Source organism: Jaculus jaculus, chromosome 17 (genome assembly GCF_020740685.1).
Source record: "Jaculus jaculus isolate mJacJac1 chromosome 17, mJacJac1.mat.Y.cur, whole genome shotgun sequence".
Taxonomy (NCBI): domain Eukaryota; kingdom Metazoa; phylum Chordata; class Mammalia; order Rodentia; family Dipodidae; genus Jaculus; species Jaculus jaculus.
In genome coordinates, this window is record NC_059118.1 from 12,234,177 (window position 1) to 12,258,555 (window position 24,379).

Genomic DNA, 24,379 nt, shown 5'->3' on the forward strand with positions numbered 1-24,379 from the left:
AGGTATGCCAGGGCTCTTAGACATTGCAGAAGGACTCTTGATACATGCATCACTTTGAGCATCTGGCTTTACATAGGTATTGGAGAATTGAACCCAGATTGGTAATAAGCATTACAGGCAAGTGCCTTCACCTGAGAGCCATGTCTCCAGCCTTGGGGAAGCTACTTTTATGAGGGATTGTATATTATACTGTCCTTAACATTGTTATCAGAGAAACTGAAACCAGATTGGTGTCATGTAGTACTAAATCTGTGTTGTATTGAGCTGTAGGAAGTACAGGGCCCTGGGCATTAATGCAGACCTGTGGAATCAGTGCCCGCATATGGACCAGACCCCCAGTTGAATTCAATGCCCGTGAAACTCAGCTAAGACTTTCCTGCTCCAGTCCCAGGGCTTCTACAAAGAATGCCATGCAGTTCTTTAAAATCTTTTGGTTTGTGAGCCAAAGAAGCTGTGGTGTGGTGTTGCGGGTGAACGCGCGTTAGGAGCGGTAGGCAGCGGTAGGGAAAGGAAAGCTGAGCTGCACTCAGGCCACAGAGAGGCGGCAGTGAGGGGCGGCGTTTTGGAGACGCGAGCGCTAAGCGGTAGACGGGAGAGCTGCTCCGTAGACAGAAGCTGCAACAGCCGATCTGCACCTATCGCTCCCTTGCTTATGCTTCTCAGTAGCTCAGGTTCCAGACGGTGCGACTGGACTTGCTCTCTGCTTCTTTTTAAGTCACTTAGGTTGCTGGATGAAGAAGAAGCTACTGATAACGATTTAAGAGCAAAATTCAAGGAGCGCTGGCAAAGGACTCCGTCCAGTGACCTCTACAAGCCTTTAAGAGCGGGTAAAAACGGGCGTCTGTGGTCTTCCTCCCCATGCCCCACTTGCATTCATGCTGTTCTTAGGCTTAGTTGTAAGCTTGTTTTTACTGAACTGAGTACTAGTAATGAAAATATAGCAGTCTTTACTTAGATCAGAGATAAAAATGGTAACAGAAGTAGTCATGTTCAACGTGAGATGTGAAAATGAAAAAAACAAAACAAACCAAAGACAAATGGGGAGATGGTCAGTGGTCAAAGACGCTCGCTTGCAAAGCCTGTCTCTTTAGATTTGATTCCCCAGCACTCACATGATACTAGATGCACAAAGTGACCCGTGCACCTGCCATTTATTTGCAGTGGCTACAAGCCCTAGAGCTTGCACCAATATTCTCTCCCTCTTAAGTAACTTTTTTTTTTTTTTTTTGACGTAGGGTTTCACTCTAGCTCAGGCTGACCTGGAATTCACTCTGTAGTCTCACAGGGTGGCCTCAGACTCATAGTGATCCTCCTACCTCTGCCTCCCGAGTGCTGGGATTAAAGGCGTGCACCACCACACCCAGCCAAATTTATATATTTATATAATATATATTTATTTAATATATATTATATAAATAAATATATATACATATATATATACATATATTACATAAATATATATATTACATAAATATATTTAAAATCTAGCCAGGCTAGATTTAGAGGGCTGGAGAGATGGCTTAGAGGTTAAGGCATTTGCCAGAAAGTCAAAGGACCCAGGTTTGATTTCCCCAGAACCCATATAAAGCCAGATTCACAAGGTGGCACATTCATCTGGAGTTCCTTTACAGTGGCTAGAGGCCGTGGTATGCCCATTCTTTATCCATCTGCCTCTTTCTTTGTCATAAATAAGTAAATATTTTAAAATAAAATAATGAGTTTTAGCAGTTATTTTGAAGTCAAAATTATGCTTGCCAAGAATCTGGTTATTAGGATTTTGTGCTTAAGATCAGTATTTTCTTTATTTTTTTAATTACTTTTTTTTTAAACAACTGCCATGATTATAAAAAAAATATCCCATGATAATACCCTCCCTCCCTTCACTTTCCCCTTTGAAACTCCATTCTCCATCATATACCCTGCCCATCTCAATCAGTGTCTCTTTTACTTTTGATGTCATGAAGATCAGTATTTTCATCATGCTACAGATTTGTTTTATTTATCTTTATGAAAGAGATTTTTTTTCCCCCACAAATATATATTTGATTTTCTTTTAAGACACATTTCCTGTGGAATAAGTTGTGCCAATGTTTGGAGTGAATGATTTCTTTCTCTGTCCATGGGCTGTAGGAAAGCAGTTAGTCAGTTTGTTCATTTGTTACATGCTTAGCTGTGCCTCTGATTTTATTTTATTTTATTTTTATTTTTAGTTTTCTTTCAAGATGGGGTCTCACTGTATCACAGGCTGACCTGGAATTCACTGTGTCGTCTCAGGGTGGCGTGGCACTCCCAGCGATACTTCTACCTCTGTCTCCCGAGTGCTGGGATTAAAGGTGTACGCCACCACACCTGGCTGTGCCTCTGATTTTATAAAAGATTGTTTCTTTTTTCCAAAAACCAAAATGCAAAGTCTAGGAGTTGAGGCTTCCTCTCGTGAACTCGGGCCTGTAGAAGGAGGAGGGTGTGTTGAAGACCTGATTCTAAACCGCTGAGACTTTTTTTTCTGGACATCTTTTTCCTCTAGAGGGTGCCAGTGTCAGAGCCGTGTTAGATAAAGCCATGCAGGCAGATGGACAAGTGAAAGAACGTTACCAGTCTCATCGAGACACCATCGCGCTTCTGTGTAAGCCGGAGCCTGAACTGAATGCTGCCATCCCCTCTGCCAATCCAGCAAGGACCATGCAGGGCAGCGAGGTGAGGGGGAATTGGACGTGGGCAGCCCTCTGCTGAGGAAGACTGTTAAGCCATTGTGTACAGTGCACTGCCAATGTCTTACTGTCATCCTGTAAAAAGTATAGCTCCGTGGTGGAACACTTGAAGCAGGCACAGGGCTTTGGGTTTGATGCCAAGCATCACTGTGCATGTGCACACACGCATACCCCCACATGTGCAGAATAAATTTGGATTGTTACAGTTAAATTTGTATTACATTTACTATGTGATAGGGATTTTTTGTTTGTTTGTTTTGTTTTTTGAGGTAGGGTTTTACTCTAGTCTAGGCTGACCTGGAATTCACTCTGTATTCTCAGGGTGGCCTTGAACTCATGGCGATCCTCCTACCTCTGACTCTCAAGTGCTGAGATTAAAGGCATGCGCCACCATGCCTGTTGTGATAGGAAATTATTAATACCGTACTGTCAATTGAAGATACTCTATATGAGAACTGCATGTAATTCCGGTTTTACAAAAGAGAGAGGAAGTGAGTGTCTAATAAGCTGTGGAAAGAGCATATGGAAAAAGCATTGGTTCTGGGTGGCTGCTGCAGAGCTGGATGTACAAGGGACCTGAGTCTAAGGGGGACCCTAAGGACAAGGGATGTCGATTAGGCATTGGCTGATACAGGAGGTGGTCATAAGATTTAATATGTAAAGAACTGCAAATCCAACAACAAACAAAACAACCAAAGTTTTAGGGCATAGCAACCAAATCTAGTATCTTTCCCCCTTCAGTATTGGGCACAAACCCAGAGCCTAGTGTGTATTTTTTTGAGAGAGAGGGAGAAGGAGAGAGAGAATGGGCGCCAGGGCCTCCAGCCACTGCAAATGAACTCTAGATGCATGCACCACCTTTTGCATCTGGCTTACGTGGGTCCTGGGGAATCAAACCTGGGTCCTTTGGCTTTGCAGGCCATCCCTCCAGCCCAAGCCTAGTGTGTTTTATGTAAGCATGTACTTAGTCACTAAGTTATTTCTCCAGGTCCTTCCTCCCCTTTTTTATTAGATGTGACCTACTGAGAGGTCAAAACGACAGTTCTTTGCACTTCCACTCCCTCCTTTCCTCTTCTTTCTTTCCTTTTTTTTTTTTTAACATGCAATTTATTAACTCTTCCGGCTTTCATTAAACTTAGAAAAGTTACAGTAAAATTTTAATTAAGTCTTAGGAAAATGCTTCAAAATTATGGTAATGTAGCCATTTTCAGGGACCTTAACGACCTCAGTTGTCCTGTCCTTAAGGCTCGTAATATGTCACCAATATTGCCAGCTTTCTGTACCCTTCTGCAGAACGCAGTCAGATAAGCTGAGTAATTGGCTGCCTCCCTCCCTCCCTCCCTCCCTCCCTCCCTTCCTTTCTTTTTATTAGTTAGACAGCTTACATATAGGTTTTAAGACGAAGTCTTAGTTGACTTAGTTCATTATCAGTTTAAATATGTCAATAGTGATATGTTTATAGTACTTTAAATTTATATATTCTACTATACCTAGCCCAATAAAAATTTTGTCACATAATTAAAGTGGTGGTATTTATAATTCAGTAAAATAAATGATAGTTTATTTCTCCTTACTCTTTTATATCTGTCTGAATTCTTAGGTGCCTAAGCCTCTGTTTTGTCCAAAATACACATTAAACCTTAAATCTCAGCTACCAGGTGATAATGGCTAATAGAATGAAACACTTAATCCTGTGTTAAAAACCATCTTGAGTGATTTAGATGGATTATCTTGGCCTGCATAGTGATCTTGAAATAACTACTATTCCTATTTTGTAGATAAGAAAATTGAGCTTTCCTTAGACTGTTCTTTTTTTAAAAAATTTATTTTATTTTTATTTATTTATTTATTAGAGACAGAGAGAGGGAGAGAGAGATAGAGAATGTGTGAGAATGGGCATGCCAGGGCCTCTAGCCACTGCAAATGGACTTCAGATGCATGTGTCACTATGTGCATCTGGCTTACGTGGGACCTGGAGAATTGAACCTGGGTCCTTAGGCTTCGTAGGCAAATGCCTTAACCATTAAGTCATCTCTTCAGCCCTATTTTATTTTTTTATTGGCAACTTCCATAATTGTAAACAATATCAATGGTAATTCCCTGCCTCCCCCCACTTTCCCCTTTGAAACTCCACTGTCCATCATATCCCCTCCTCCTCTCAATCAGTGTCTCTCTTATTTTGATGTCATGATCTTTTCCTCCTCTTATGATGGTTGATGGTCTTGTGTAGGCAGTGTCAGGCACTGTGAGGTCATAGATATCCAGGTCATTTTATGCCTGGAGGAGCACATTGTAAGGAGTCCTACCCTTCCTCTGGCTCTTACATTCTTTCCACCACCTCCTCCGCAATGGACCCTGAGCCTTGTGATAGAGATGTCTCAGTGCTGAGCACTCCTGTGCCCTAGACTGTTCTTGGTAACACAGTAACTAAGTTCATTATGCTTACTTCAGGGGCGTAGCCAGAATTGAAATATTTTTCTTTTCTTTTTTCCTTTCTATTCTGTTCTTTTCCTTTCTTTTTTGGTTTTCTGAGGTAGGGTCTCCCTTTAGCTCAGGCTGACCTGCCCCCTTTTTTTCTTTATTAGTTATGTACGCAGTGTATGCAGTCATGTTGGTACCATCGTTACCCTCCTCCCTGTCCTTCCCCCTGCGCGGGGACCCTCCATACCTTCTTGGGTGGTGAGTAGCTTTAATTTTTTTAAAATTATTTTTTTTAGGTTGTAAATGTCTTAAAATCTTTATTATCGAGTCTTGATGAAGTAAAGAAGGACAGAGAGGGTCTTGAGAATGACCTGAAGTCAGTAAATTTCGACATGACAAGCAAGTTTTTGACTGCTCTGGCTCAAGATGGTGTGATAAATGAGGAAGCTCTTTCTGTTACTGAACTGGATAGGATCTATGGAGGGCTTACAGCTAAAGTCCAAGAATCTCTGCAGAAACAGGAAGGACTTCTAAAGAATATTCAGGTAAAATTTATATATTTAAGATATATTTGTAAAAAAAAAAAGAATGAGTTCTTGGGAATGGGGGTGGGGGCAAGGGAACATAAGACTGTAACCTGAGGGGAATATGACCAACATGCAGTATGTTCATTACAGTAAAGTTCTCATATAAAAAATATTTTAGAGGTTGGATAGATGGCTTAGTGGTTCAGGTACATGCCTGCAAAGCTAAGGACCCAGGTTTGATTCTCCAGGTCCCACGTAAACCAGATGCACATGGTGGCGCATGCATCTGGAGTTCGTTTGTAGTGGGTAGAAGCCCTGGTGCACCATTCTCTCTTCCCCCCCATCTCAAATAAATAAAAATAACATCTTTAAAAAGTATTTTTTAAAAAAACCACAAAAAGAATATGCTTGCATCAAACCTCTGTTCATTTAAGAATGTGCAGTTGAAGGATTTAGAGTAGGACATGATAACGTCTGTATTTTCACAGAAACCCCAGGTCTTATACTGCAGGCTGTACTGGAACAAACATATACCCCAGGTTGGTCTTGACCTCACAGTCCTCTTGCCGTGGCCTCCTCAGTTCTGGGACTGGTCCGTGCCTTCACTGCATAGAGCCAGATGTAAAGAGGCGCAGCATCTGTAATCCCACTGCATCAGTGGCAATGGGAGGTGGAGCAGGAGAGCCTGATGGTCTTGGGTCAGCCAGACTGGCCTTTCTGGTGGCAGACAAACAAGAGACACCCTGTCTCAAGCAAGGTGGGACTGGCTGAGAGAGGAGCATCACCAGGAATTTGAGGCCAGCCTGGGCTACTGAGTGAGACCCTACTTCAAAAAATAAAGACAAACAAACAAGGCAAGGTGGAAGGAGAGGACCATCATCCTAAGATTGTCCTCTGATCTACACACAGCCACACACATGCATGCACACAAAAGTGCCTGGAACTTTAGATACAACCCCCCCCCCAATCTTTCAAAGATTCTCTTTTTTTTTAATTGCCATAGGTGGGGAATAAAGAGTTTGAATCATCCGTTCCTGCCAAGTTATATGACTATCACATGAAGACTTTAGTTAGATTTTGAATGTAATGCAAACCTAAGTTTGCTTAGATATTTGCCTTCAGGTAGGTGCAGGTGTGCACATATATTTATACATCAGTAGTTTGGGTACAAGGTTTGGAAATGCCCTTTTAGTGTTTCTGCCATGACTATTCTGTCTACGTAATATATTCTAAAAGTAGTAGTTCTCATCTTTTCCTCTGGTTATGTTCCGTGTGTTAAGAGAAACCTGTAATCAAAATGATTTATTTTGACACTCACTAGATTTGTGATATTTTTACTTAAGAAAAAATCAGCCAGGCATCGTGGTGCATGTCTTTAATTCCAGCACTGGGGAGGCAGAGGTAGGAGGACCATTGTGGGTTTGAGGCCAGCCTGAGACTACTTAGTGAATTCCAGGTCAGCCTTGGCTAGAACAAGACCCTTCTACAGAAAAACAAAAACAAAAACAAAAAACAAAACAACAAAAAATCAGAACACTTTACTATTGAAAAAATACCTATATGCCTGCAATTATATATGATTTTCCTACTTGGAAAAGAGATCAACAAAAATGAGTTGAATTAATTTTATAAATAAATGTAAGTTGTATGTGTGTTTCTCTCAACAAGGTCTCCCACCAGGAATTTTCAAAAATGAAGCAATGTAACAATGAAGCTAACCTAAGAGAAGACGTTTTGAAGAACTTGGCCACTGCTTACGACAACTTCGTTGAACTTGTAGCTAATTTGAAGGAGGGCACAAAGGTATGAGTCTATCCAAAAGAGAACTGGCCATGGGTAGATGTGGAAGTATAGTTTGGGAAGTCATTTCTGGCTGGACCAAGTTATTCTTTGCCTTGAACTTGCTAGCCTAATGCCTGTAGCTTCTCTGTCAGATTGTTGTTGCAAGAGATGCCGGATGAAGGCATCAGCATGGTTGGGACTGAGGAATGAGCTGTAGATTTCAGCCTGCAGGAAAGGGACGTAGCATTACAGGTAGTGGGAACTACAGGTGCCAGAAGCCAGTGATACCTGTTCAAGGGAGAGGAAGTTGACCCAGGTGAGTGACTCATGAATGATCTGGAGTCAGGGTTGATCTGTTGGGGAGAGGGACACGTGACTTCTATATTGTGTGCTGGTGGCTTGGTGAGGACAGAGTTGTGACCTGCCTGAGTAACACAGTGCTTTTTAAGCATGCTCTAATTACCCTGCTTGCCTCGACCCTTAAACATGTGTAGAAATGTTTGTGTTGTTTTTACCGATTATCCTGCTTTTGATAGGACAAGTGATTTTTAAGTTTTCACATGTACAGTTCTTTTCGGTACTTAAATGATGGCAGAATAAAGTTACCCTGAAGAGTTGAAGGGGTTGAATTCCCTGCCAAGCCTTCTGAGTAGAAGGGGCAGTTTGATGCCATTTCTGTTTGGATTACGTGCATTGTTCAAGCACATAGCGGAGGAGACTGCTTCTGGAAAGATTTGGCTGCTGCACTTCTCTAGCAAGTGCAGATGTGACCCTCAGTGTGACACAGGCTTGACCGCCGGCTCTGCTGTAGGGCTTGGGAGCATGTTCGTGAGCGGGACGCTTCCACTGTCGTTTCAGTTTTTAGTGATGAAGTTTGTAAAAATGACTTGGCTTTTATTTTCTTTACAAATCTTTGGTCATTTTTAATACTTAAGGTGGTATGGATTTAGCTCTGCAGAAGATTTCAGGTTTGAGGACTAACCAACACTGATAAATTACCTACAGATAGTATTACTCCCTAGATAAAACGTTTGTTTCTTGTTGACTACTTGTGTTGATTTTGCTTGTAGTTTTACAACGATCTGACTGAAATCCTGGTCAGGTTCCAGAACAAGTGCAGCGACATAGTGTTTGCACGGAAGACAGAGAGAGATGAGCTCTTAAAGTAAGTTTATGCATCAAATTGTACTTAATAGTATTCTGCTTTAAAATATCAAGTAGGAATTTTGGGGTAAACTTGGAGATATGATGTAACAGTTTCTTCTTCTTGATGTGTGTGTGTGTGTAGGTAGAATGTGTGTAGAATATGTGGTGTTTGTGGCCTGTGCATGTGTGTACACAGATATGTGTACCCCATGCACACACATGTGGAGGCCATAGAACAATGTTCTTCTGCCTTGTTTCCCTAACACCAAGTCTGTCACTGGAGTGTGCAAAGCACTAGTAAGCTTTCTGTCTCTGCCCTGTCAACACTGGGGCTACAGGAATGTGCACCGCCCCCAGCATTTTACAAGGGTGCTGGAGAACACACTAAGGCCCCCATGCTTGCACAGCAAGTGCTCTCACCACTGATCTCTCCAGCCTCCCTTCTGCATGTTTTATAAAATAGCAGGTTCAAGCCAGGAGTGGTGCACACCTTTAATCCCAGCACTCAGGAGGCAGACATAAGAGGATTGCTGCAAGTTTGAAGCTAGCCTGGAATTGCAGAGTAAATTCCAGGTAAGCCTGGGCTAGAGTGAGACCCTACCTTGAAAACAACAACAACAAGAAGACAAAACAGAACAAAAAAACCAAAGTACTAGGTGCTTCATCTGGAATTAAAAGGATGAAAAGAGATAAAGTATTTGTAGGCAGGGAGGTTCCTGTGAAAATAAAACAGCTCAGGTGGCAGAACTCAGGAAGTGCTTACAAACAGGAGCCTTGTCCATGAAACGGCAGCCAGGTTCCTCGTCCAAGACAAGTACGTACAGAGCATGGGAAGACCAGGTGAACTGTTCAAAGCCAGCAAAGCCCCTTTCTGAAGGAGCCTTCTGAGAAAGCTGGGCAGCAGCACGGGGCGCCTACATGCCCTGCAACCAGTAGAAGAGTTGACTAGCCTTGATGCACACGCGTGTGCCCACACACACACAGTATTTGTCATGGTGAGAAATGAGCATGCTGTTAAAAAACTTACTAGATAATTGTGAGTAAAACAATACCCATACAACATTGCAAATTATGAGTCAACTTTTCTCAGTGAATTAGAACATTAGCTACTTTCCTACATGATAGGTTTAGACAAGATATGAAACACTGGAAAAGCACTATTTGGATCTTATTAACAGGCAGAAGGCTAATTTGCCTTATTATAAAGAATTAGAAGTTGATAGTAAAGAAAAACACATAGAAAATTGCAAAAATTACGTGAACATGAATTTTGTAGATGGAGAAGTAAAGTGACTCAGCAGTTAAATGTACCTCCTGGCCTGGGTTCAATTCCCCAGTACCCATATAAAGCCAGAAACAAAGTGTACATGCATCTATCTACAGTTTGCAGTAGCAAGAGGCCCTGTTGTGTTCTCTCTGTCTATGCAGTCACTGAGTTTACACCTTTCTGTGTTTCTGTAATAAATAAAAATATTTAAAAAGAGGGCTGGGCAGATGGCTTAGTGGTTGAGGCTGTTGCCTGTAAAAGTGACTTTTTTTTTTTCATTTATTTTTATTTGAGAAGGAGAGAGGCAGAGAGAGAGAAAAAGAGAATAGGTGTGCCAGGGCCTCTAGCCACTGCAAACAAACTCCAAACACATGTACCACCTTATGCATCTGGCTTACATGGGTACTGTGGAATCAAACCTGGGTCCTTTAGCTTAATAGGCAAGTGCTTTAACCACTAAGGCATCTCTTCAGCCTTTCAATATATTTAAAAAGCCTTCATTTGATATTAGTGCAAATTAAAATTGTTTTAAAATAACATTTTCCAGGTTGGTCAAAATGTGAAAATTCAATAATGTGCTTTATTTTATTTTATTTTTTCCCTGAGGTAGGTTTCACTCTAGCCCAGGCTGACCTGGAATTCACTATGTAGTCTCAGGGTGGCCTTGAACTCTTAGCTATCCTCCTACCTCTGCCTCCTAAGTGCTGGGATTAAAGGTGTGCACCACCATGCCTGGCTACAATTTTTTAAAATTACCTCTGTGTGTACGGTATGTGTTTGTGTGAATGTGGTTGTGTGTGCCATGGTGCACATGAGGAGCTCAGGACAGCCTTGGGCACTGGTTCTTGCTGCCCACCTTGTTTTTAGGCAGGGTCTCTTGTTGCTCACTGTCTCATGTGTCAAGCTTTCATGCCTCCAAGATTCTGGGGATTCTTCTGTCTGCTTTCAGCTCGCCATAGGAGGGTTACCAGTGCTCGCTGCTGCATCTGGCTTTTATGTGGGTTCTGGGGATGTGAGCTCAGGTCCTCTCTCCAGCCCTCAAATTCTTATTATCAGATATTATATGTTTCACATCTCTACTTTGAAGCTGTGTCTTCCTATTGACAGGTGTATTTATTTCTTCTTTCTTCTTCTTCCTCCTCCTCCTCCTCTTTTTTTTTTTTTTTTTTTTTTTTGCTATGGGAACAATTCATTTTTATGAAGTGCATTTCTGTTTTTAAAAAAATATTTTAGGGCAGAGAGATGGCACAGCAGTTAGGACACTTGTGTGCGAAGCCTCTAGGGCTCCAGGTTTGATTTCCCAGTACCCATGTAAGCCAGATACAAAGTTGGTGCACGCATCTGGAGTTCATTTGCAGTGACTAGAGGCCCTGGCACACCCATTCTCTCCCCCTCCCGCCTCTCTCTGTCTCTGTCTCTTTCTCTCTGAAATAAAAAATAATATTTATTTATTAGAGAGAAGGGGAGAGAATATGAATGAGAATGGGCAGGCTGGGGCCTTTGGCTGCTACAAAGGAACTCCAGATGCATACACCACTTTGTACATCTGGCTTTATGTAGGCACTGGGGGATTGCACCCTAGACCTTAGGCTTTGCAGGCAAGTGCCTTAACCGTTGAGGCATCTCTCCAGCCTTCTGCATCTGTATTTCTTTTTTTTTAAAAAAATATTTATTTATTTATTTGAGAGAAAGAGGGAGGGAGAGAAAGGAAGAGGCAGATAGAGAATGGAGCTCCAGTGCCTACAGCACTGCAAATGAACTCTAGATGTATGTGCCACCATGTGCATCTGGCTTATGTGGGTCCTGGGGAATCGAACTGACGTCCTTAGGCTTTGCAGGCAAGTGCCTTAGCTGCTAAGCTGTCTCTCCAGCCCCCTACATCTGTATTTTTGTGTGCTGTGAATTCAGAAACAGTTACACCTTTCAGGTACTTTCAGCTCAGTTATTGACGGTGGATGGAGGAATGAGTGATATACAAGTAGGCCATATAAAACAATGAGGCTTGATATTGCTGGGCGTGGTGGTGCACGCCTTTGATCCCAGACCTCGGGAAGCAGAGGTAGGAGGATCACCATGAGTTCAAGGCCACCCCGAGAATACACAGTGAATTCCAGATCAGCCTGGGCTAGAGTGAGACCCTACCTTGAAAAACCAAAAAAACAAACAAACAACAACAACAAAAAACACTCAGTGAGGTTTGAAAAATCAGAGCTTTTTTTTTTGTTTTAAGGCAGGGTCTCGCTGTAGCCTAGGCTGACCTGGAATTCACTGTGCAGTGTCAGGGTGTCTTTGAACTCACAGCATTCCTCCTGCCTCTGCCTCCTAGTGAGTTCTGGGATTAAAGGCGTGTTCCGCTATGCCTGGCAAATTCTTCATGCTCTTTGGTGACTAGCTTTCATTCAGTCAACATTGTATTTGAGAGACTCATCTCTTTAGTTGTGTTTATACTTTTATTTATTTATTTTCAAGGTAGGGTCTCACTCTGTAGTCCCAGGACTTGAACTCACATTGATCCTCCTACGTTTGCTTCCCAAGTTCTGGGATTAAAGGCATGCACCACCATGCCCAGCCTGTGTTTAGAGTGTTAATTCTCATATGTACGTGCTTCATTTTGTAAATATGTTGTACACTGTCCTTTTTAGTTTCTAGTTTGGGGCCATTTCTAGTGTTGTCATGAATGTTGTAAAGTATAGTTGTCCAATACTGCTGGTATTATAGAAGTAAATTGGATGTCTGAGGTTGGTTAGGTACATTTGCATCTGTATGGTGAGATATTATATAGTAATATATGATATGTAAAATTCCCTAGTCACTACAGTTGAAGTAATTTGAATATTTTCAAGTATATCCAAAAAGTTTGTTAAAAATAAAAGCAGTGTAATAATTATGAGTGAGATAACCCTTACTTCCCCTACACCCTCAGTGTGTATTTCATACTTAGATCGCACCCTCAGCTTTGGCTGTCTACCTCCCAGGAGTCTCATGACTCTTGCTCTGTGCTTGCCATCTCTGGTAGCACTGGCTTTTGAGGAGAGTCCCTGTGCAGTGCTCCTGGGCGTTTACCTTGGTGCTGCTGGGTCCTTGGGTGTGGTCAGCTTCAGTTGATACTGCCACTCGCGTTTCCAGAGTCGCTAGTCCTGTGACAATATGTGAGCATTCTGTTGTTCCTTGTTTATCCCATTAGTCATATTCTGATGGCTGTGTGGAGTTAACACATTGTGGTCTTAATTTTCATTTCCTTGGTGAGTAAACCATTCTGTAAAATAAATATATCAATTACTTAGAAACTTCGATTTTTTTTTAACTAACAAAACTTTTATTGTCCTTACCATAGCACTTTTAATATGACCACTTTTCCTCTTAAGGCCTTTTGAAATAACTTTTTAAAATTAATTAATTTTTTTAATAACAACTTCCATGATTGTATGCAATATCCCATGGTAATATCCTCCCTCTCCCCACCTTCCTCTTTGAAACTCCACACCATCATATCCCTTCTCCTCTCAATCAGTCTCTTTTATTTTGATGTCATGATCTTTTCCACCTATTATGATGGTCTTGTGTAGTTAGTATCAGGCGCTGTGAGGTCATGGATATCCAGGCCATTTTGTGTCTGGAGGAGCACGTTGTAAGGAGTCCTACCCTTCCTTTGGCTCTTACATTCTTTCCTGCCACCTCTTCTGCAATGGACCCTGAGCCTTGGAAGTTGTGATAGAGATGTTTCAGTGCTGAGCACTTCCGTCACTTCTTCCCAGCATCATGATGCCTTCTGAGTCATCCCAAGGTCACTGCCATTTGAAAAGAGAAGGTTCTTTACCAAAAGTGAGAGTAGCATTAATGTATGGGTATGAACATTAAGAGAAGTGCTTACTGGGTAGTTTGATGAGCATAGTATATACATTTAGCCAGACAGCAGCAGACGTTACCTCTGTTGTTTTCAGTATCAGGGATGTATTCCCTCCCATGGAATGGGCCTCCAGTCAAATGAGAGGGCAGTTGGTTTCCCCCATAACAGACATGCCACTATTGCACCCGTTGGCTCATTTAGCCTGGATGGCCAAATATAAGGCTTATGGTATCCACTGTTGAGTATCTTCGTTGGTGATCTTGCCCATTGAACTACATGCAGAGTGGCTTCTTCCAGCTTTCTGTTAGCTGGTCTACATGAAAGAGGTTATCAGCTCAGTTCCAGCAGGATTTCTCAGTGGCCTTGTAGCCCAAGTATGTGGAGTCTTCAGCAATAGGGTCTTACCATTTATTCCTGGTGGGAAACCAAGGGCCTTGGCAATGCCTGTAACGTGTGGGGGCATCAGGGACCTCCCTGGCCAACAAAACTCACTGGAAGGTATCCCATCCCTGGCACTGAAAATTTTCTAGTAACAATCTATGGCTCCTGTGAGTTCCATTGTTCAAAAAAGTAGGTTTCCATATGACTTATTTATATCCTCTTAGATTTTGATTAGCCCTCCCTCCACCTTTCCTTTACTCAATCTCTTCCTCTGACCTCACTTAGGCCTTTTCATAGAAACTTAGAGTTTTAAATTATCTCTTTGTTGAAAACTTCCATCAAAGACTTAGGGTTAAAATAATGGATGTTTATTCTGTATTTTATTTTATTTTCACAAATAATTTAAAGCACTACTGTCAATAGTGGTGGTTGATGGGCATAGGATTGTGGTGGCATTTATTTTTTTACATTATTCTGCTTATGACTTAATAGCTTTGATTTTTATACATTAGTGTGTAGAAAATTCTCATTTGTAGTTGGCATGGTGGCACGTGTCTTTAATCTCAGCACTCGGGAGGCAGAGGTAGGATTGCTGTGAGTTTGAGGCCATGGTGAGACTACATAGTGAATTCCAGCAGGTCAGCCTGGGCTAGAGAGAGACCCTGCCTCGAAAAACTTAAAAAAAATAAAAGAAAGAAAGAAGGAAGGAAGGAAAGAAAGAAAGGAAGGAAGGAAGGAAGGAAGGAAGGAAGGAAGAAGAGAGAGGGAGGTAGGGAGGGAGGAAGGAAGGAAGAAAAAAGAAAAGAAAGAAGGAAGGAAAGAAAAAGTTCTCATTTGCCCTATAAATGTATAGTGTTTACTGGAGTTTATCAAAGGAAAAGAAAGGTCCTGTGTGGCACTTTGTATGCATATTTTTTAGATATTTCAAAATCAGACCCTTTAGAATTTTCACACTGACTAGAAATTTCTTGTGTATCTTGTAAGCACTTGTTTACTTATATTGGGTGTTTTCTATTGATGAAGGTAATATATTAATTTTCTTTGTATCTGCAATGACTGATTCATCATTGTAGTTGTGCTCATTTGAGAGTGGATGTTTACCCTGTATTTTAAAGTACACTGAATAAAGCACTAGCAAGATGATTGAATAGATTTTAGATTTGTAATGCATTTTGCCATCGCCCCAGCCCTGTAATAATTTTTGGAGGGGCTGTGTTGTTTTTAATAACCCTTGCTAGGCATGGACAACTCTTTAAGGCTATTTGATAATTAATATGGTCCTTGAGTTGTAACTAAGATGTCTGAAAAAATTACCTTCTTTCCTAATTTCCAGAAATATAATTAAAGATAAGTCTTCATTTTGTGAAACTGTAGAAAGAAAGATCTATTTTCCAGTCAGGAGGAGAGGGGTTGGGGAGATGGCTCACTGGTTAGTTGCAAGCCTGTTGACCTGGGTACAGTCCTCCCCAGTGCCTGCATAGAGCCGGATGCTCAGTAGAGCCCGTGCCTGGAATTACACTGTCCTCCACAGCAGCAGGCAGAGCTAGGCAAGCCCAGATGTTTGCAGTCAACAACAGCAGCACAGCCAGAGAAGCTGTCTGGTGAGTGGAAGGAGAGGAGCTTCCCAAGGCTGTCCTCAGACCTCCACACATGTGCTGTGACACATGTATGCTTCCCCACGTATGTACATACACACAAGTAATTAAAAAAAATCAGGGCTGGGCATGATGGCTGGGCAGGTCAGTCTGGGCTAGAGTGAAACCCTACCTTGAAAAAAAAAAAAGTTATATATTCTAACATACTGTCATTACTTGGGGGCCATTTTTTTCTTCTTACATGAAGAAAACAACAGATCTTCTGTTTTGTCTGCATTGATGTTTTTCATTGTATTTTGTTGTACCACTCCGTCTTTACCAAGAGACTTGCAGCAAAGCATTGCCAGAGAACCCAGTGCGCCTTCAATCCCCACCCCTGCGTATCAGTCCTCTCCTGCAGCAGGACACGCACCCGCTCCTCCAACTCCAGCCCCAAGAACCATGCCGGTGAGTCAGCCCCGTGCTCAGCCATGGTGGGCATTGGCATTGAAGGCAGTTTGCCTTTGGGAACCAGCAGTCACCCCATGTGAGGTAGTTGCAGCATGTTGCTGAGGGAGTGTAATCAAGTCCTTAGAAATAACTTCCTGTGACCGCGGAGATGGCTCAGTGGGCAAAAGCGTCCATCTCCGGGACCTGTGTAAAGCCATCGCTGAGGCTGTGAGTGTCTAATCCTTTAATGAGATGGGAGGGGAGACAGGAGGGTCGCTGGGCAGCAAGCAGAAAGCTCTGCCTCAGACAAGGTAGATGGGGTCGTCCCTTTGACCTCAGCACGTACACTGTGGCGAGTGTGTGTAGGCATGCATGGCTGTGCACAAGTGTGCGTGTGCGCACACACACACACAAAAAGAATTAACTTTGAAGAAAAACCCCAACTTTCTGTACACAGTGAATACAATGATGCAGTAAGTTGCAGTGCTATTAGGAAACAGTTGAATGTGTTAGAGCATGAGATGTGATTATGAGACACTTGGGGTTGTCTCCCCCCCCCCCCCCCAAGGTAGGGTCTCACTCTAGCTCAGGCTGACCTGGAATTCACGATGTAGTCTCAGGGTGGCCTCAAACTTAACAGCGATCTTCCTACCTCGGCCTCCTGAGAGCTGGGATAAAAGGCGTGCACCACCAAGCCTGTCTATACTACATTTTTTTTTTTTAAAGTTTATAGGTGTTTAAAGATTTTTATGAAAAGAACTTGGGAACTGGAAGGAGATCCCAGTAAGAAGCCTTACCTTGCTTCTTCCCACCTCAAGTGGAATCACTGGTGGAAGCAGATACGATTAGGTGGTAGGAAGCAGTATGGCAAGGTGGTAGGAAGCAGTATTAGGTGTTGGGAAGCAGTGTGTGGAGGTGGTGGGAAGCAGTATCAGGTGGTAGGTGGTGTGCATCAGGAAAAGAGCTGTGGCTCTTTAGAAGTTGGAGTGTTACTCACCCACCAAGATGCATTTCTAGAGTAGTGAGCCAGTAGTAAAGAATAGGACTTAGAGGTATATTTGGATGGGTGCTCGAGTATCTGGACTTTATTTTAGTTAGTAGTGATTGGGAGTCATGTGAAACATTTTGTAATCCGTGTATATTTTCTCTTTTAGCCTGCTAAACCCCAGCCCCCAGCACGGCCTCCACCTCCTGTGCTTCCAGCAAATCGAGTGCCTCCTGCTGCTGCTCCTGCCGGGGCTGGGGCTGCCGCACCCCCTCCACCACAGTCCTCTGGCTCTGCCCCCCCGCCGCAGGCCCAGGGACCACCATACCCTACCTACCCAGGATATCCCGGGTAAGGCAGCAGCAACATATATCTCGCGTTGTCTAATGTTTCTAGCTCTTAATCTGTTAAAGCCAGGGGCCTCTAAACAGAAGTGTGGTCACAGTCAGCTTACCCAGAGATTAACATCACACTGTACGTATCTACTCTAGAAGTTGAATAGCCATTTTCCTAGGCCTCATTAGTGTATATTCTTAGGTTTTGCATGTTACATTTGTATTAAACACGTTTCTTCTGTGTGGGATTTAATATTTTCCCTTGTCACCTTTATTTAGGTTATGGACGGGTACTATTTTGAGCTGAGGGGAGAAAGACTGATAAGGCCTCATTTATGTGCCTGTACCTTGAAATTTTGGCATTTGACAAACTGTTGAGTAGAAATAAATATAGCTATGGGATGCTCTTAAAGGCTAGCTTTCTTTTTGTGGAAATTTGTTTTCATTTTTTTAAAAATTAATTTGTTTTTAAATTTGAGAGAGAAAATTGGCCAGGGCCTCAGCCACTGAAACTGAACTCCAGACACTTGTGCCCCCTAGTGGGCATGTGTGGCCTTGCGCTTGCCTCACCTTTGTGCATTTGGCTTACATGGGATCTGGAGAGTTGAACCTGGATCCTTAGGCTTTTCAGGCAAACACCTTAACTGATAAGCCATCTCTCCTGCCCTGTTTTCATTTTTACCTATTCATTTTTGTGGCACTGGGCATGGAATTTAGGATCTCTTACCACTGAGCTATATGTCCAGCCACCATACTTTGTAGTTTTTTCTTTTTCTTTCTTCCTTTCTTTATTTGGAAGTGACAGAGAAAGAGGCAGATAGAGAGAGAGAGAGAATGGGCACTCCAGGGCCTCCAGCCACTGCAGCCACCCCAAATGCATGCGCCCCCTTTGCATCTGGCTAACATGGGTCCTGGGGAATTGAGCCTTGAACCAGGGTCCTTAGGCTTCACAGGCAAGCACTTAACCACTAAGCCATCTCTCCAGCCCCCTGTAGTAATTTCTTAATTTTAAAAATCCAGGTACTACATTCTCTTCATGACTCAGCCGCTAGTACGAGACGAGAAAGTGTAGGGGTGAGGGAAGACAGTGTGGGTGCCTGTGGTTCAGATGTACCATGGATGACTGAGATGTGAGGAGGAAGAGCGCACGCTCCTGTCTGCAGATGTGGAGTCGCTGACCGCGCTGAGCCTTGCAGGGTCTCCTTGTCAGCAGCACATCCGTGTGCGCTGCAGTGGACACTAACCCGCAGAACAGGAACATGCTGAGAGAATTGGATTTGCCTCATTCAAACAACCTCTATTTTCATTCTTTAATAGTTGAATATTTAATATTCTTTCAACATCATTATTTGCCAGATAGAATTGAAGATTTGATCTTTGATTTTAATTAGTGGCACAGATGCTTTTCTCTAAGTACCTTGAAACAGTTCCTTTGCCTCTCTACTGTCTTCTAGAAGATTAAAAATAGAGAAAAATGAAGCCGGGCATGGTGGCGCATGCCTTTAATCCCAGCACTTGGGAGGCAGAGGTAGGAGGATCGCCCTGAGTTCGAGGCCATCCTGAGACTACAAGGTGAATTCCAGGTCAGCCTGGCCTAGAGCAAAACCCTACCTCCAAAAACAAAAACAGAGGAAAATAGCTTTCATTAAAAAAAATTGTCTTTAGCATAGTTAATGTGTATGTTTCATGTTATAGTATTTACCAACTCTGTGTTTTTTTTCTCACCATCAGGTATTGCCAAATGCCCATGCCCATGGGCTACAATCCCTATGCGTACGGCCAGTATAACATGCCATATCCACCAGTATACCACCAGAGCCCCGGACAGGCTCCATACCCAGGGCCCCAGCAGCCCTCCTACCCCTTCCCTCAGCCCCCACAGCAGTCTTACTACCCACAGCAGTAATACTTCTGCTCAGACCTCACTGGTTCAGTTCAGAGGGAGAGAAACACCAACTCGGCAATAAGCGCTAAACTCCACGCTCTGGTTAATGTCACATGCTTGACTGGACTGAATTCAGTGTGTAATTTCTGTCTGCGGCTAAAAGCCAAAAGCTGTGCCCCAGTTCCACATTCGATCGCACATGTGAGATTCTGCTGCTGCTGCAGTAGGTGCACTAGGTATAATAGGACTTGAACAAAAGATTACATTGCGGTTCATAAAAGTTGAAAATGAGAAGAAATTAAACCTGCAAGTGAAACATTTGAAATTACCATACTTTCTATATGAGATGCGGTTGGAACATCAGATACTTTCAAAGATGGTTTGAGTACTTATATTCAAGAAAGGAACATTTTCTTTCTCTTTTGGTGTATTGATTTGGTTTAATTTCAATAATGATATTTTTGAGTAATCAAAGCACTGTAAATCTTATAATTTAAAAATAAATGACTTGAGAACAGTGGTCATTGTTACGTTTTGTCGTTGATTCTCATTGTTGTCTAACCCGTTCTGGTGTTGGTGTCTCACTCTGTATGTTCTCGGGTTAAGCACCTGTGTGTGGACGCGTGAGCAGTGTGAGTTGATGGTCAGGTCCCAGGACAGGATACGGGAAAACCAAGAGCATAGCGCTGTAATTTATCTTTCATAAGCTGACTGGAAAATTAACTTTGACATTTATTTTGAAAAGTTCTATGATGTGGAAGAAACACAGTTGTTACCAAAGATTCTTCAAATAAATATAACATTTAATGTTTTATTGTTAGCTTCTCCAAGAAATTGATGCCAATTCCAATAATTCAGTTTTCTTTTCCTAATCTGGTTAAATAAACAGAGGTCGTTGGCAGTGCTGTGATGCAGTGGGACTGCTTGGAGAACTTTGCTGCGCCCTTGATTCTGTCCCACTTCACTGACCCTGTAACATTTCATGCACAACGCGTTGGAGTAGATCTTAGCCCTATCTGTTTTCTTGTTTTTGCTCCTAAAAGATTAGGGACCACAAGAACCATCGTTGGGAGCATAGACAGTTCTGGAAAAGGCTGCGTACCTAACACTCGACTCTGCTCTAAGGAGAGCTACTGTCTTAAGTGTCAGCAAAAGTCCTGGAAGATGCTTTACGAGTGAGCAGACTTGAAGGCCGCGCATTCCCACTGTCTCTGTGGGGTCTGTGCTTTGTGCGGTCACTTCTGAACACACTAGGTGATGAGCAGATTTCTAATGAACCTGTGTTTACTTTGAGTTCAATGTTGACTTTTTCTTGCATTATTATTTCATTTAAGTGATACTGTCATTTGGTGTACTGTTGGCTTCATTGATAATTTAAACTTATATTTTAAATGTTAGACTGAATATATGATTGTAAAAGGAAGTAGGTTGGGTTAAAATATATGTATATTTTAAAGAATCTTACTTTGTTGTTGTATGTAGAAAATACAGACATGTTAATTCAATATAAGTGACTGGTTACCTGGAATACTGTTGGTGGTTTTAAAGCCCAGTCGTTAAACTTTGACAAAAATAACCTTTTTAATGATTTGTTGCTAAGTTTCAATACCTGTATTCCTCCCACTGTGAGCTGGGCTCGTTTAACTCCTCTGTAAACGGCATGTAGTTCTTTATTCCCCACCGAGGTGTCACACTGACCTGAGACACCGCGAGTTAGGGTCTCCAGCGTGCTAGTCTACAGCTCTTACTAGTGCAGAAACAGGAAGACAAAACAAAACAGTTGGCCTGAATATTCTCTTGGGGAAAGAGGGCACTAGAGGGTAAGTGCTTGTGAGGGCTAATAGGAGCAGGGGCGGAGCTGGGCTGCGCCCACCGAGCCACAGAAGGTGGGCTTGGGGGTTCCCAGTCCCTGGGGCAGCTCCTCCCATCAGCCTGTGAGCTCAGTTCTTTAGCAGACCCTTCTCTGTTCAGTTCTCAAGTCCTTTAGGTTACTGTCGCTGTTCTTGTGGTCACCAGTGCTCGATGCTGTGGACTCACGCTAGGCCTGGCCCTCCTCAGCTGCCTGCTAGCTTCATAAGCGGACACGGACAGCTTACTTGACGCTTACTCTACATTCTGGCGGATTAGAAGGCAGCCCTTACAGGGGGAGATGTGTTACCAAACCCGAAACATTTGTGTAGCTTTCTGTGTCCTAAAAAAGTTACAGTAAAGGATGCTGTTTATTTGCAGATAGGGGAGGGCTCTGCTCTGGGGCTCAGGTGTGTTATCCCGTGTTTATAATTAAGCTTTTCTGTTGCCTTCTTAAAGTAAGGAGCCCATCCCAGGCTATTTATGTTGGGCTTTGGACTCCTTTCATGGCCTGGATTACTCTTCAACTGAAGCTGTCTGTTCAGGGAAAGCCATCTTCTGTTTCTCGTTCCTGGTCTGGGGCAAAGCATGGATCTGGAGAGCTATTCCTACACCCCTCATCCGCCACTGCACCACAGCCAGTGTTTGTGAGGTAGCCCAACGTCTGTGCAGCTTATAGTCGCAACTGGGAAGTCCCAATTGTAGAATTATAAGACTGCCAAAAAAAAAAAAAAAATCCTCGCATTGGGAGGGAGCTGTGGGGACCGGACATGGTGGGTGGGAGGGGCGGAGGAAGAAGGAGTTTCATAGTCTCCCTTCCCCAGTGCGTCCCAGTCAGCAGCCTTCTTAAGTGAAAACATTTAACAAATGCCTTCTAGTTTGCAAGAGTGCTTTGTATGCGTTTTTTGATTTCACGAGCAGGATCAAAGACGATTTGTGAACTGTTCGCTTCAGCTTGCAAGTGGGGATGGTGATGAATTTTTATGAAGAGTGTGTCCTGAAGACTCACACCTCGTGTCTGTAACGTCTTCTGTTAGCTGACTCGTAGGAGGGAGCAGGATGAAAGCCGGCCGGGCCCCTGCTCTCACGCCGCAGTTGCTGGCTTCAACACAGACTTTGAGTGGCTGTGAGATTTACATGGAAGAGCAAAGAAGGAAAACTATATTTTTAAAGAAAGAGAATATTCAGGCTTTATTTCTGGTATGAAGCTTCTATTTTTTAAAGAAAAATCCTATATTATCACACCAGAGATTTTAGATTTTTTTCTGGTTACAAACATTGATGGTAGTTGGATTATATTTTTTATTGTATTCATTTCTCTTAAGGGGGAAATTGTAAAGAAATAAAGATTCCAGATGAATGTGTCCTAGAAATAAAAGTTGGAAGATTCTTACTTCCTTGTCGTGTGGATTCTCATTTAAAGTGTTTATCCCTCAGCAGTGTGGCTTCTGTGGTTCATTTGACACATAGAGGGTTGGGAAATCAAAACACCTTCTGACTATGGTATGGGACTACAAAAGTGTTTTCTTTGAGGCAGTGTTTCCCTGTACCCCAGGCTAACCTGGAATTCACTATGTAGTCTCAGGGTGGCCTTGAACTCTTGGCAGTCCCTTAGTGGGATTAAAGGCATGCGCCACCATGCCTGGTCTTTTTTTTTTTTTTTTTTTTTTTTTTTTGTGGTGGCGCATGCATGCCTTTGATCCCAGCAACCATGTTGTTTACAAAACACTTAATTAGACATGCAAGCTCATTCCATACTAGTTCCACACATTCCTACCTATGGGGTTCAAAGGCTAAAGTAGAAAATAAATTCCCATTTGTCCACCGCTTTAAAAAATTACCCAGGTTTTAACGTCTAGATGCCTTCCTCACACGGAATTTTTTTTTCTTTTTTAATATTTACTTTAGAGAGAGATGAAAAAAGAATGAGTGCACCAGGGCTTTTAGCCACCGTAAACGAACTCGACACATGTGCCACATTGAGCATCTGGTTTCACGTGGGCACTGGGGAATTAAACCCAGGTCCTTAGGTTTTGCAGCCAAGTGCCTTAACTGCTGATCCATCTCTACAGCCCCAATTTTTATTTACATATAATTTTTCTTTTTGGTTTTTCTGAGATGGGGTCTCACTGTAGCCCAGACTGAACTGGTACTCACTCTGTAGTTCCAGGTTGGCATTGAACTCACAGTGATCCTCCTACCTGTCCTTCCCAAGTACTGGGATTAAAGGCATGCACCACCACAGCTGGCCTCCAATTTTTTCCAGCTAGGGTGTTGTAGCCCAGGCTGATCTGGAATTTACTCTAGTCTCAGGGTGGCCGCGAACTCATGGTGATCCTCCTACTTAAGCTTCCCAAGTGCTGGGTTTAAAGGTGTGTGTTACCATGCCCAGCCTCCATTTTATATGTGTGTGTGTGTGTGTGTGTGTGTGTGTGTATGTATGTGTATGTGTGTATGTATATATATATATATATAATTTATTTTTTGGTTTTTTGAGGTCGAGTCTCACTCTAGCCCAGGCTGACCTGGAATTTACTTCGTAGTCTCAGGGTGGCCTTGAGCTCGCAGCGATCCTCCTACCTCCGCCTCCTAAGTGTTGGGATTAAAGGCATGTGCCACCACACCTGACTTATTTTTGTTTATTTTTATTTATTTATTTGAGAGCGACAAGAGAGAGAGAGAGAGGCAGATAGATAGAGAATGGGCACGCCAGGGCTTCCAGCCCCTGCAAACGAACTCCAGATGCCTGTGCCACCTTGTACATCTGGCTTATGTGGGTACTGGGGAATCAAGCCTTGAACCAGACCCCTTAGGCTTCACAGGCAAGCACTTAACCGCTAAGCCATCACTTCAGCCCCCCTGAAAATATTTTTTTAAATTTTTTAAATTTTATTTTGGAGACAGGATCTCATGTAGCTCAGACTGGCCTCAATCTCACTATGTAGCCAAGTGCTGGTATTACAGGCCTGCACCTGGCTTCATTTAACTTTGCTTTTTTTTTTTTTAATTTTATTTATTTGAGAGCGACAGACATTGAGAGAAAGAGGCAGATAGAGAGAGAGAATGGGCATGCCAGGCCCTCCAGCCAAATGTACTCCAGATGCGTGCTTGCATCTGGCTTATGCATCTGGCTGACGTGGGTCTTGGGGAATTGAGCCTTGAACCGGGGTCCTGAGGCTTCACAGGCAAGCACTTAAAACCGCTAAGCCATCTCTCCAGCCCT

General features: G+C 42.8%; 1 protein-coding gene and 1 non-coding gene across 3 annotated transcripts in view; one reads left to right on the forward strand and one right to left on the reverse strand.

The window, feature by feature from the left end:
* The window catches only part of LOC101603901 (programmed cell death 6 interacting protein), an 82,289-nt gene extending 59,740 nt beyond the window's left edge, over positions 1–22,549 (forward strand). For both annotated transcript variants that reach the window (XM_045136290.1, XM_045136292.1), the window contains exons 11-18: positions 716–827; positions 2,525–2,694; positions 5,426–5,674; positions 7,325–7,459; positions 8,509–8,603; positions 15,998–16,121; positions 17,258–17,439; positions 19,155–22,549. In XM_045136290.1, the coding sequence (XP_044992225.1) occupies positions 716–827; positions 2,525–2,694; positions 5,426–5,674; positions 7,325–7,459; positions 8,509–8,603; positions 15,998–16,121; positions 17,258–17,439; positions 19,155–19,329 (1,242 nt within the window). In that variant the 3' untranslated portion in view covers positions 19,330–22,549. The remainder of the gene's footprint in view (positions 1–715; positions 828–2,524; positions 2,695–5,425; positions 5,675–7,324; positions 7,460–8,508; positions 8,604–15,997; positions 16,122–17,257; positions 17,440–19,154) is intronic.
* On the reverse strand, positions 3,902–4,036 carry LOC123455692. Its single transcript, XR_006634075.1, has one exon. It is a non-coding gene; the product is annotated as a small nucleolar RNA SNORA33 (small nucleolar RNA).
* Positions 22,550–24,379: the final 1,830 nt, after the last annotated feature.